The sequence below is a fragment of the Patiria miniata genome, unplaced genomic scaffold (genome assembly GCF_015706575.1).
Source record: "Patiria miniata isolate m_02_andy unplaced genomic scaffold, ASM1570657v1 HiC_scaffold_22, whole genome shotgun sequence".
Lineage (NCBI taxonomy): Eukaryota > Metazoa > Echinodermata > Asteroidea > Valvatida > Asterinidae > Patiria > Patiria miniata.
In genome coordinates, this window is record NW_024037061.1 from 17,107,683 (window position 1) to 17,121,574 (window position 13,892).

The window sequence follows — 13,892 nt, forward strand, 5'->3', positions numbered from 1 at the left end:
GACTCACATGGTGCACTTGGGTTATCTTCGAAACGGTGCAAAGAATATTTACAGAGACATGAGAGGTCCAAATTCTAAACCCGTGGACCGGACGGGACGTCCCCCCAAGAACCCGGGTGGGCTACCGAATGGTTTGCACCGAAATGCACGTACGGGAAGATAATAAACGAGATTGACATAAAAAGATAACGTGCTATATCACGGTAAACAACCCCAGAGTACGGAAAGGGGAAAACGTTAAAGGCATAATTTTTTTCTATTCCGTGAAAACCACCCAGGCAAATTTGTACTGTTCTCAAAAGATGCATGCCATCTGAAGGAGAAGTAGGGTTATAGCCATAATAAAGGTATAGTGACGTCATCCAATGAAAACATGTATTCATTTGCACACCAGTTTTCATTGGTTGTTATGTGTTATAATTATGGCCGGCCGCTTTTTAGACGTGGGATGTGAAATCTAGAAATACTGATATACATCAACAGATAGTTTACCAATAATGTGCATGAACCAGCGTGATTCCGCACATAGCTTTTTAGCACCCATGTAACGAGGTCCATTCTACGCAGAGAAGATTTGTTTCCCTTCAAAATCAAGACACGCAACATAAACCTCAGCTTTAAGTTTTAATATTTCGAACTTTACCCTCTGTAGTGCGCAGTTATCTAGACCCGGATCTGTGAGTAGGCCTACCTTGATAGACAATAATTGCATTGTACCACGGCGACTTTTGTAGCAGTTTGGTCGTGTAGTATTTTCACTGTCACCGGCATGTCAGGTACTTCACAATCTTACCGAACAAGTTCAACGGTGACTCATCGCTATATTAAGTTGGAAAATCACAGTTCAATTTTACCAAGGAGAAGTGAAAGATTGAACCAGTCCCTATGATCAACGCGTTTTGTTTGACAGAGACGACACTGGTTATGGTTACTTCACTTGCCTGGATTCCTTATAACTCGTCCGTCCATATCAAGATTCATTGACTGGACGGTCTCAAGGTTAACACTCGCCATCGAAAACAAGATGGGTCGTCACCATGATCTTTCTGGTGACATTGACAACGACGATGACGTGAGATCGGGAGATGGTCAACCTAGCGATGGCGGCGAACTTAATGACCGAGAAATAATGATCATATTATTCACAATACTCGGTGTTGTCTTAGTGTTGGCTGTTGTCGTCTTCGTTCTGAAGTATGTATGCCGAAGATGGTTCGGCAGGACCTGTAGGATAATCTGGGAGAGGGATAACCAGTCCTCCACGGCCGTGGGCAGTGACATTGAGGGTGTCATAATATGTGATTCCCAGCCCAGAGGTGGCAAAATGTCGGAAGGTACGGACTTTGCCTTGTTTGGCTCCAACGGGTGCTTCACTCCCACGCCAGATGATCCTATTTATACAATTCCATTCTCCGGACAGCCAAGTACTTTTAACAACTGGGAGTTCGGTGAAAGGATCCATCCCACAGCCGGAAATACATTCCCTGGCCAGAACCACTACACCTACGACGGACAGCTCAGATTACCACCAAGTTCGTCGTCCGTGTCGATTAAGCGGGCGGGTTCCGCAGAAGTTTTCCAGGAAGATCATCGGCTCGAGGAGCTCCACAGAGCCGGGATGACGCAAAGCGAGACCATCATGGTAGGCGGCAAACTAGTAGTGTTCATCTCCCGTGAGGTCAGTCATCTTGGTGACACCCTTGTGCTGACAGACATGGGCATTTCCCTGACAATCCCACCCTATGCGATCGAGGCCGGCTGTACCGAGCTCATCTCCCTCATCCTTGACTGGGATCTTGGAGACTTTCCCGGCATGGCGGACGAGGAGACCATCATCAGCCCCGTTGTGCACTGCGGACCTCATGGACTGAAACTGAACAAACCCGCTGTGTTGAGTTACAAACACTGCGCGTATGACCGCGGGGACGTGGCCTTGGTGGCCAGCGAGACACACCTGATGCAGACCAAGGATTGGCGGCAGGTCTGCGAGAGAGACGACAGCAACAAACCGTACAATCTCTTGCCGAACGAAGTACAGATTCAGGTGTCTCACTTCACACTCTACACCTGCCTGGCCGAAGGAAAAACTGCTACCAAGAAGTGGATGCAGCTGGCCGTGTTCGGCGGAAGAATGCGAGCCAAACGTCGGTACGAGATCCGAGTCTACTTTCTGAACAACACACCGTGCGCTTTGCAGTTTGCCATCCAGAACGAAGCCAAGAATCACTTCCGGCAGTTGTGTCCCCGCAAGGAGTTCCTGTTTCACGGTGACGGAGAGGACATCGTAGCCATGATTCAACACGTCAACGAGGGATGGTCGCACCGACTTGACGATCGGCAGGAACTGGTGCCGTACTTGAGCTTGTGGCACGGAAAATGCCCCAATGTCTCCTTCATCTTCAAACATGAGAACGAGCACGTGCGAGACATCGACATCAGACTTGCAGTCTACCAGCGAGGCAGGGAGGATAACGAATCAGAGAAGACAACATTGAAAGTGCTCGCGTCCATGAAGTCGGTATCAGCAAGACAAAATATTGATAAGAGCACCGGGAACACTCAGGCGGTAATTCACGTGTTCCCGCCAAGTAGGCACGGAAAGAGGAGACGGTTCCAGAGTGAAAGCAGCTCGAGTAGCCGATCAGACAGCTTCCGTTCAACGTCTACAGAATCTAGTACCACTTCTGTATCCTCCAACATGTCCTCGTGTTCATCACATCCCACTTCTGACACCAGTGAAAACGTAGACGTAACTTGTAAACCCGAGGACCAAGGCAAGCAACAAAGTTGCATCCAGAATATGCAGATACACATCCACCCCTCATCTGCAGGTCCTCTTTGTGTCTCCACCCAGCGAACAATTCCCCACGAACTCTGCATGGAGCTGGTCTTACTCCTGGACCCCCTAGCCCCCCTAGGCAACGACTGGCGCGTGCTGGCATCCGCCTTGGAGATGGACTCTCTAATTCCTCTTCTGAAGAACACGCCGACGTATAACCCCACCGAGACCCTCCTGGAAGAAGCTGAACGCCAGGCTAAGAGTCTAGAGTGGATGGCTTCGGTTATGATGAAAGCGAAGAGACTCGATGCGGCAAATGTCATCATGAAGTATGCAAATAAACCGGACAGCACTTGCATACAAAACGAATCCTAAAACTTTGGATGCCACACGTCAAACTTCTTAAACTTAACATGCATTGTAAAAAAATGTCTATGCTGGCAGTGTGGAAATTACGCCACAAAGGGCAAGGGTTGTGCTTTGAAATATAGATGATCCATGCTTACAGACTCATAAATTGTGTAAAGTAATTAATTATCAGGAGGAATTGTGCATTTATAATTTGAATCTAAAAACTGTATATCGGCCACGCCTGTGTGTATTAAAAAAAATATGTAAATATTAGGGCCTACAGGCGTCGCACATTTCAAATGAAAAAAATTGGCGTGCCAGCTAGATCTTGTCAGATGTGGACAATATAAGGCTGTCGGATTTTGGAACCTGAAATGTTTGCGAAGCTTGTGTTTCCGTAAATGCGGAGCTTTCATCCGTAAATACGGAGCTTTCAATTCGAAAAATATCTCTTTGTACAATTTTTGTTTTATTGTACTGTTTTGTACACTGTTTACGTTCTGTATAGGATGTCAGTTAAGGCCCCCCAAAAAAGGCTCCGGTTTCTGGTATGGAGCTTCCCCGAAAAGTGATGCGGCGACGCGGCTTTTTTTTTTTTTACCTGTCTTTTTTGCTTCAAATGTCGGCTGATGACTGCAAATGGTGCCCGACTAAACTTAGTGCAAATATATGGGAGTGCGGAGAGGCCACATAAAGCATATTCTCGATCATAACCCCATCTAAAAACACGTTAAAATTGTGCAGCAGCAGGATTCCAGTCAAACCAGTGAGTTTGGCGGTTTTGAGACATCATCTTTTATTGAAAAAAAAACGTTTTCATTTTGCCGACGCGCATGGCTACGGCGACGCGCGCGCATACCAGAAACTGGAGATTTTTTTTTTGTTGGCCTAATCTGTCTTTTTTTGGTCTGTGTGTCTGGCTGGTAGTTGGTCGATCAGTCGGATGGGTGGTTCAATAATAGGCAGAATATTCAAGACGCAAAATGAGGCAATATGCCATAAGAAAATTTTTTTTGAGAACAATTGTGTACAGATTATTAAGTTAAATAATACAATGCAAGGCATATAAAATAATTACAAATCAATGAAAAATTGTATGTTTAGAATGCAACAATTTAAGTAAAGTGTTAAGTGAGAATTCAAGAAAATGCCTTTTGGGGTCCTTATATCATTCTGTCCGAGTACTGATTTAATATAACTACATGTAAAACTCCATATCCTGTATAGCCTGGTTGGTTGCAACATTGGAGATAGCAGGTTCAATTTTTCTTCAAGTTTACAGACCATTCTATTTTGCGTGAAGACCACAAATCTGTGTTTATACTCGGATGCCTGGCAGTTGCATTTGGGTTCAATTTGCAGGGGGGGGGGGCCTTAAAGGGGTCTCATTAATGGGGCACTCTGTGTTTTTTTTAACAATAATTAGCTCGTTTTGCTTTCCCCAGATTCTGGAGGAAGGGCAAGAAGGGGAACCCCCATGTCCCTCCCCATGCAGTAATACGCAACTGATACCCTGCATAATGTGGGACTTGAACCCATGACTAGTCTTATTAGCGCGTCACTTTCACATCACACTGATTGAATCCCGTACCACAGATGAATTTCCAATTAGCATTGAAACCGATCGAGGCTCTCAGCCCTAGAGGCCATTGTGTGAATTGAGAATTAAAAAAAAAAGATCCTCTCAACAAAAGAAAACACTGGGGCCTTCGGATTCAGTGCCAATTTGAAATTCGTCAGTTGGAACACTGGCAGGATTCGAACTGGTCGGCTGACCAGGCGCAGATCTGGGGCAACCCTCCTATGACCCCCCTACTCTGACACCCCCCCCCCAAAAAAAGAGAAAAAATAATTGTATATGTCCGCCTGTCCGGCCCCCCCCCCCCCTCCTCCCCACTACTTGATTTTACTGAGGCCAAGTGTCCGGAGGGAAAAACATGTCTACATTTCAACACTGATTTGCGAGTGCCCTTTTCATGAATTTTTGAACCCCCCCCCCTCCCAAATAAAAATAAGGCTGGTTACGCCACTGGCCTGACCTCCTCGCAAACATTATCCAGCCGCCTCATTGTTTTTTAGTGGCCGAACCAATACTTTTATGAATCAAGTTTCGTCCACTATTTCGTGCTATTATTATTTCCAACACAAAATTATTACAGTTTTGGTCAGACATTGAGATGCGCTCAGTTCAAATCACGGCTGAAATGCAGAGTGCAGTATTATAGACGGACCTAGAGAGGGCGGTATTTAACTTCTGGACGGCCAGAACATGAACAAACACGAGAGATCGAGAGTGTGCGAATGCTGGACGGACGAGTGGTTTGGAATGAACTTTGGAATGAATGCTGGGTGATCCAATACTAACTCATGCAAGCACATCAAGTTAAGGGTAATCCTTACTTCTGCATATCGACAGTAAGACATTTTTGGCAGAGTGTTTTTGTGTGTTTAAAAAAAAAATACTTTCCCCGGAAAGAGTGTTACAACCTGACGCTACTTCCATGACTTCAGAGGTTGTGTACAAAGTCTTTGGTCAGATCATGGTCAGAACTCAGATATTGTATAGTCGGACTCCCTATTATCGCGGCATCCCTATTATCGCGGCATGGGAAATTTCTCTTTTTACAGTGTCAAAACTCCTTCAAGTGGCGATTTTTATCCAGTTCACCAGTCATCAAGGATTTTCTACCGAGTTGTATAAAAAGGACGATTAAAAAATGTTGTGTCTTTCGGGACTTTTAACGATTTTAATAAATATTAACGTTTTCCAAAACTTGCAAAATTTTCCCTCACCGTGTCTGCTAAAAGGTACCGTTTATATTTAACAAAATCTTTAATTGCGCTCTGTCCATGAAAGTTCCATTGTCTGGTTCCCATTCTTCAGCTGCAAATGTAAAATGAAGTCGAACGACGATATTTGCAGCGCGAAATCGTAACAACTTTTACGGGATCAAAATAAGCACCGCGCGTTAGCGAAAATAAAACGGCACACCGTGTAAAGTGAATGGCGCCCTCAATCGCCGATCAGTAGACTTGCCTCAGGGATTTGTGATCTCCTTTCGGGGGAAGGGCAGGGTCTTAAGAAATCATCCTGCAGACATTTTGTCTTTAATCAACTTGAACGTTACAGGGAAAATATCAGACTTTATTCAGGGGGTGTTTTGGTCAAAGATAAACTATGAACAAAAAAGTTGGGATCATTATAAAAACCACTTCCCGCATACCGCGATAATAGGGAGTCCACCTCCGTTCGCACACGCCGCGCATGTCTATTTTCACAGGCATCGTACACGGAATAAACCACACCACCCGTCAGATTTTTTTATATTAATTTTAAAAGGAAGAGTTATACTACACATAAGACAGGACAATTCTGGAAGGTTAGTGGGCAATCTCTATTCCGAACGAGAAACGTGATAGGTACCGCGATAATACGGCGTTCCATACTACTTGTAGAAAATTTTCTGTACAAAAATTAAGTCTATGGAGAGTCTAGCCCCATAAATGTGGCCTATTTACTGGACTGCCTCCGTAAACATAGGCCACACATCCACATGTACAAAAAACGTGTCGACTTTGCCAAATTTTGATTTTCACATTTAGGCTTACTTTTTACGTTTTTTTTGCTTTAGAAGCATTCTCACCCTCTATATAGGCTAATCAGAAAGTGCTGCCTTTTTCAGATGTCCATTTTTCGTGAAATTTCCAGATACATTTGCACACGTTTGCGTATCACAATTTCAACATGAAATTTCACAAAAATTAAACATCTGAAAAAGGCAGAACTTTCTGATTAGCCTATATAGAGGGTGAGAATGCTTCTAAAGCAAAAAAAATCTACAAAGTAAGCCCAAATGTGAAAATCAAAATTTGGCAAAGTCGACACGTTTTTTGTACATGTGGATGTGTGGCCTATGTTTACGGAGGCAGTCCAGTAAATAAATAGGCCACATTTATGGGGCTATGGAGAGTCTAGAAAATTGTCTGTACAATGTCTATGGAGAGTCTAGAAAAATAAAGTGCTATATACAATGATATAAGCACAATATTAGATAGATAACTTGTTATAAAATGCAACGACTTTAAAAAGTTTAATTACACCTTTGTTTTTTTTTCTGCCTAAAGGCTAGAACATGATATAAACTACGGCCCTAGATATCTGCATGATGACCAGTCACCAAGAACTAGAGTGCCCACGGACGTTGCGTCTCATCACCTACCTCTTTCCCAGCATCCCCCTGGAGTACTTTGAGACACTGAAGGAATACTTGGAAGAGAAGTTGAATTGCTACGTCTACCTCATGTGCGAGAGCCGGTGGTCTGGTCCCCCGGATGACCGCATTGACCCATTCACAACAGGGGACGCTGATATAGGCAAGGATCAGACTTGGCTCTTGAGTGTAGAAAAACATGCGAAACGAATCAAAAGTATTTCTTTTGATGTATTTCTCTCTTCCAGAGACCACCCACTCACGAAATGTTTGAACCCAACTCTGTAGCTACTGGCTCTTGGCAACAATACGCACAACGCATCACACCAGCATGCAATTTTGCACACAAATACCGCGCCAAGGAACAAAGATGACCCTAGCTGTTAAATAGTAAATACCATTCACCATGGGCGAATGGGACTTTTTGAGCCCTGGTGTGAATGGGAGCAATAATGAGTATCACGTGATGTGAGTTCCACCAATCAAATGGCAAGGATCTGTATGTCAGTTGTATAAAAAGTGCCTTTCACTGTTAGGGCACGGAGTCAATGCTGTAAACGCAAATGTAGATTTTCCAATTGTTTTGTAACATTTTTGTAACATCTTTAACTTCAGGATTTTTATGCGCACCGACATTTGAACGTATGTTCTGCAAACCGAGCAGCAAGGCCGCACTGCTCGGTGTTGCCCCTGCATATATCAACTCGCACAGCAGTGACCTCCCGGTGTATTATACAAACGTCGTAGTCAACAAAGACAACTGGTAAATTCTTACGATATGGTGATTATCAATAAAAATTCATGTGGCAACAAGAAGAGCATTTTCTGACTTAAAGGGAATATACAACATTTGCAAACATCGAAAAATAAAACTACCGAGTTTTTACGAAATACCTTACTAGGATGTTGGTAAATGACAGTCTAAATGACATGTCTAGGATGTTGGTAAATGACAGCCTGTAAAATTATGGCACCTGGTGTCGAGTCATTTTCAAGAAAATGGTATTTTTGTATACATTTCCAACGGTGGTCGGCCGACCACCGTTGGAAAAACCTAACTATTTTTCAACTACTGCTCCAAATTTACAATTTTTTTTTCCAGTCCAAATTAATTTTTGTTTGCTATTGGTTACATGTTCATGAACGGGTTGCAGGCCAGCTAGACTGGTTCCCTTATCTTACAATTTTCCGACATCTATAATTGATCCATTTTATCTTTAGTGGAGTCAGGGAACCAGACTTCATAAACAGTTGTGTTTTTCTTGGTTTTCAAGCATTTTCGAACACAAAACTTCAAACATGTCAGTTAAACAATATTTGGTCTATTATACTTACCCCTCAAATAGTTCATTTCTGAAAATTACAGCAAAAGCCAATGATGTACATTCCCTTTAACTCTTTCAGAAAAAGGAACCCAATTTAGTCCAGCAAACTTATCCCATGAAGGGCTGAGGGAGGTGCATTTTAAGGATCATCCGTGCGGCTCTTTCAGACATTTGTTGAGAATATTGTCGTGAGATATGCGTACCTTCCTCCCCATACAGTACAACTGTACTCTAAGTCGGCATAACTAAACTTACAAAAAGTGTGTGTTGGCTGCTTCGGGGAACATAATCACGAATTCTAGTCAACATACCCGGTTTAGACGAAACTGTTTTCCTTACATGTTCAAAATGTTGGCCCCAACTTAATATTTCGTCTATAACAATTTTACCCAAGTGTTAAATCGAGTCTAACACAAGTAAATCATATTTCAGTTTTGAAGTCCGGTCACGAGTCACGGGATGAACGGTCACAAAGGAATTCCTTTTGCCAAGGTTTATTGGAATAGCTCGTGACTTGGCCAGGGGTGGGATGACTTGTGATAGACTCGTGTCAAGTCTTTCAGTCTATGGGCTCTGTGCACAAGTACCCCATCGACGGCCAGAAATGGAGAGTTGGGGTGCCCTAGACTGGTTCCCGATCCATCCACTGCGTATTTCGAATGAATCCAAAGTTGTTGGAGGCGGGGATTAGTCTCCTTTTGCACATTCAGGAAGTCGTGCCTACTTCACGCGCGAACAGTACAGTACGCGCAAGCTGTGTGTCCCATCCAAGGAGGTCTCAAAAGAGGTAAAAACGTGTCCTCTCTTTTGTTGGCACACGAAGCCCATTACACGGAGCACATTAAAAGTCTAGCCAAGGAACAGCACATAGCAAAACCATTCGTTTAGTATCGTTACCTGAGACTGGACTTGTGACAGGACGGGTGATTTACCTTTGATGGAATTGTGATGGACTGTGCTACAACACTGCTTGTGAGTGTCTCCACGACAACACTTTCTTCCACATATTTGACATCCCCCCCCCCCCCCCCCCCCCCCCCGGGGCCCCACCATTCAATACTAATCATAAATAATTGTATTGATTATGTTTCAGTGATAGATATAAAGTGTTCGAGGACCTACGTGGATCAGTTTGGGCCTACAACGACGCCCACTCACTGAGCGGATTCGGGATTACCCATCGAGAACTCAAAAAGATAGGAGAGACCAAGGCCAGTTTCTTCGGTAAAATTATCCAGTCAGGTAAGACAAACATCTGTGGAGACTCATTTGCATTGGTCGGCGTCTCAATTCTATTTGGATGATTGTGAAATTTGAAATTGTGAATCAGAAAGTAGGAATCAATTCGGTACAATTGGTTTTCAACTTCATTCATATAATTATTGATCTTCTTTTTCATATATGTTATTTTTTTGTTGCCCTTAGCTAAAGTATTTAACAAACACTGTACATTCCAGTGTTGTCCGAGGGCTTGCAAGAAAAAAAAAACAAGCTTTCTTCGGGTTGGACACGAACCCACAATATCTTCTGCTTCCTAGTGCAGACGCATTAACCACTCGACCACTGAGCTTGCTGTGGCAAGCTGGCGGTTTGGAGTCTGATGTACTAGCGCGTAACCCAACTTTGTTTGAGTACTAGGAGGTCATTAGTTTGAGTCCTACCTAAGCCCTCGGACAACACTAAGTGTACAGTGTTTACAAAATAAATCGGCGAAGGGCAAACAAAAATCCAATATAAAAAAGGATAATTTCCATCTCGTAAAAAAACTTTTAATCCTGCCCAGGTTCCCATCTGAAGTCCATCCAGATGATCCTTAATAAGACAGCAGACGGTACAGGCATCGACTCCAACACCCTAGCCTTACAGATGAAGGCCCATCCTGAGCTGAGGGACAAGCTTCATGTCGTCACCTCATGGGGGCCTATGCCTGTTTACCCTGGGGTGGTCAACTCAGAATTACCTGGTAGGTACAGTGGACTCTGTGACAAACTACTCCCCCTTAAGGAAAAGGGTTGGGTGGAACTCGAGAATGCATGGTCGCCCAATACCTTGTGCTGATGTTAAGATATTAGATGATCATAGTGTGGTGTTTATACAGCACTCTTATACAACACTCTCGGATTGCTCAAACTTATTATCCCTGTTCAGCAGGCCATGAGAACAATTTTCTGCAGAACTGCTTGAAATCAGCAGTGTCTGGTCTGCACCCCCACAGGTACTCATTAATACTCCTGGATGGAGAGAGGCAATTGTAGTAATGTATCTTGCCCAAGAACACCAGCACCGTGTCCCCTGTCAAGGTTGACCCAACATAACATCGCGCTTGAGTCAAACACGGGAACCTTTTAACCACAAGACTCTGCATGCTGAATATAACTCAAATCAAATTAGGTTTTGCCCTTTCCGACGTATAAACACTGTATGAGTGTGTTACCTCCTGAGTGAAAGTTGGAAAACAACGGTAAAGGGCAAAGCCTCATTTGATTTACATCACCCCAATGCAAAATTCCATCTTATGAATAGTTAATGTGGTCTCTGCTGCTATGCACATCAGATTCGAACCAGCCAACCGATCCCATTAGCTCAGTGGTTGAGTGGTAAGACATCTGCACTAGGAAGCAGGAGGTCGTGGGTTGGAGTCCCACCCGAGTGATTTTTTTTCCAACTTTCACTCGGAAGGTAACACACTGAGTATACAGTGTTTATACGTCGGTGAAGGGCAAAACCTAATTTGATTTACATCACCCCAACGCAAAATTCCATCTTATGAATACTGAATGAAATTAGTGATACATACTTTGCGTAAAGATATTTGTTGTGTGGAAGAGGGAAGTACCTCAGACAGTCGGACCACCGTTTAAACAGAAGATCTGACCTGACACGTGCACATGAGGGCATTCAGGGGCCTCATAATTTAGTACGCCTGTAAATATGTGAATTATGTTGAACCCTGCATCATAGGTAGATCTGACAATCTTCGCGCTTGCCAGCTGACAATCTACGCGCTTGCCAGTATCAGACTTTAAACGGCCTGCAAGAGCCTGCCATTTTGAGTCTGCGTTTAGATTAACCACCATTTTCCTCATCTCAGTTTGAATATTCTTTGGTCATTTTTCTCCTGCAGAGGATCTCAAGACATCTATCACCAGGCATCTTCTCAACATGCATCTCGACCCCAAATGGCAAGCTCAACTGAACCAATACATGGTGTCCAAATTTGTGCCGGTTACACTGGATCAGTACCAAGGTTTGTTAAAATAAACAAACAAATTTTCCGATAAACCGAGAGGAAAACTGACTATGGGCATTATAAAATATATTGCATTATTATAATATGGAAATTGTAACAAAATAAGGATACAGTGCTATATTTCAAAAAAAAATATAATGACTCATTATTAAAGTCAGTACTCATAAATTGGAACTTGTCATGATACAATTTTGTGCTCTTAATTAATAATGAAATATACATATTTTATTATGTAAACTTGTTTTTTTATTTTTTTTTATTTTACTGAAATCAAAGAGACTATTTGTCCAAGTACAAGCTATTGTCATATCGTGCTGTGTTCAATGAGTTCGTTAGCAGGGCTCAAATTTTGTGTGAAAATTTCATGAACAACAGTACCTGAACGTATTATTTACTGGACCAATGTACATTCACAGTTAAAATTGAAACACTGTTAACTCAAAGCCATGTGAATCATTTGCAATTACCTGGAGAAGCATTGATTTAATGACAAAAACTCTGCTTACAGTCAAGATAGGACTGGTACCACTGAAATACCCTGTGAAAATATTCCGGCTGAAATTGTATCGTGTGGATGAAAACTGAGGTGGTTTCGAAAGAGGGTGTCCACGGCACATTTTCACATTATGCATTAGCAATGGAATCCAGTTACAAGACGCCCTAAAAAAGTGAATATGTTTTCCCGGTTTTCTTTAAATGTATCCAATCAACCTTCAACAGGTTAGTTGTCATGCATCCTGCTTAAGATTTGTAGCAATTTTGTTGCTTCAAACGAAAGTAAAGGCACAAGAAGCAAATAATCATATGTACCTTTTAAGAAAGTTGCAGTCAAGGATTATACAACAAGTGTATTTCATTGCTTCTGATCGTAACATGAGAAACATGAAATAGAAACATTTTAATTGGTCAAATGAGTCTTATGAAGCATATGTAGGATTAATCATGATCACGATAATCTGAGACCAGATTTGGACAGCACATGCAATCATGAAAGGCATGATGTATTCATCCGAGTGCAATGTGTAATTATAAAACATCAAGATGAATTTTTATTCCCTTTGTTTTAAGTTACCAAAACTTCCAAAAAATTGGTATACAATTTAGAAGTGTATTTGTCATTTCGTATAACCTTCGAGAGTGAAATACATTTGAACTTCAAAACAATGTGTGTTACAGTGAAGTGCAAATTTGCCTTGTTAAGATTATTTGTGCAAATGAGATAAGGTTTTCTGTCATGGATGTTGGTATGAACGTAGATGATGTGGATATGATTCACCTACTTTAATGTAGTTGTGTTTGTCATTTATAATACATGTACACCATATAGTTATTAAACTTATCAGAATTTATGTGCTGTAAATTTTGGACTTTTGTGACTTTGTTTTAAAATTAACAGTCACTTCTTTCATATTTCAAAAAACTATATTTCCAATGGCAAATTATCAAAGTGGATGCGGTGTTTAAAGTGAATCAGACTTTCTATTCTATAAATGTTCTAGTTTTCTGGAAACGTGATGTTAGAAATGAACTCTTTTGAACTTTTAATAAAATTGTATTTTCAATGGTAAATTTTATATTAAATACATGTACATGTAGACCTGAGCCATTTTACTTGTTTCAGTCAAATTATTCTGTGTGAAAGATTTACCATTTTTTCCTCTGGCTTATTTCATCGTGTCACGCTTAATTTCTTGGTTACAGAATCCCAATGTTTCCAAGTAGATATCATGGCTAAAGGAAAGTACTCAAGAAAAATAATCAAACCCAAATGTAAAATATCTTAAAACATTGAAGTATCTTTCTTTTCTTGTACATATATTCAATGGGGAGTGCCCAGGGGAGTGCCCAGGGGAGTGCCGATAAAATCCTTCAATCGTGCACACTACATAACCTAATAGTGTACAATTCATGGCCCCTGCTCACAACTAATTTTTTAAGGGGGAAGGGAGATACCGTTCGAATGTGACATCACCTTA

General features: G+C 42.0%; 2 protein-coding genes across 2 annotated transcripts; both read left to right on the forward strand.

Annotated features, from left to right (window-relative positions):
• Positions 1-722: 722 nt before the first annotated feature.
• Positions 723-3,647, forward strand: LOC119729919 (netrin receptor UNC5D-like). The gene has a single exon (XM_038202698.1). The coding sequence runs from the start codon at positions 1,025-1,027 to the stop codon at positions 3,152-3,154; it is 2,130 nt and encodes a 709-aa protein (XP_038058626.1). The 5' UTR covers positions 723-1,024; the 3' UTR covers positions 3,155-3,647.
• Positions 3,648-5,408: 1,761 nt separating this feature from the next.
• On the forward strand, positions 5,409-13,518 carry LOC119730807. Its single transcript, XM_038203838.1, has 6 exons — positions 5,409-5,545; positions 7,256-7,504; positions 7,957-8,104; positions 9,760-9,908; positions 10,450-10,629; positions 11,791-13,518. The coding sequence occupies exons 2-6, from the start codon at positions 7,294-7,296 to the stop codon at positions 11,925-11,927; spliced, it is 825 nt and encodes a 274-aa protein (XP_038059766.1). The 5' UTR covers positions 5,409-5,545; positions 7,256-7,293; the 3' UTR covers positions 11,928-13,518.
• Positions 13,519-13,892: the final 374 nt, after the last annotated feature.

Bases quoted from the DNA above. Each gene is read 5' to 3' on its own strand.
- LOC119729919 (XM_038202698.1), top strand. From the start codon at position 1,025: ATGGGTCGTCACCATGATCTTTCTGGTGACATTGACAACGACGATGAC.
- LOC119730807 (XM_038203838.1), top strand. From the start codon at position 7,294: ATGATGACCAGTCACCAAGAACTAGAGTGCCCACGGACGTTGCGTCTC. The intron at 7,505-7,956 runs GCAAGGATCAGA...CTTTAACTTCAG, and splicing joins AACAGGGGACGCTGATATAG to GATTTTTATGCGCACCGACA. The intron at 10,630-11,790 runs GTAGGTACAGTG...TTTCTCCTGCAG, and splicing joins GGTCAACTCAGAATTACCTG to AGGATCTCAAGACATCTATC.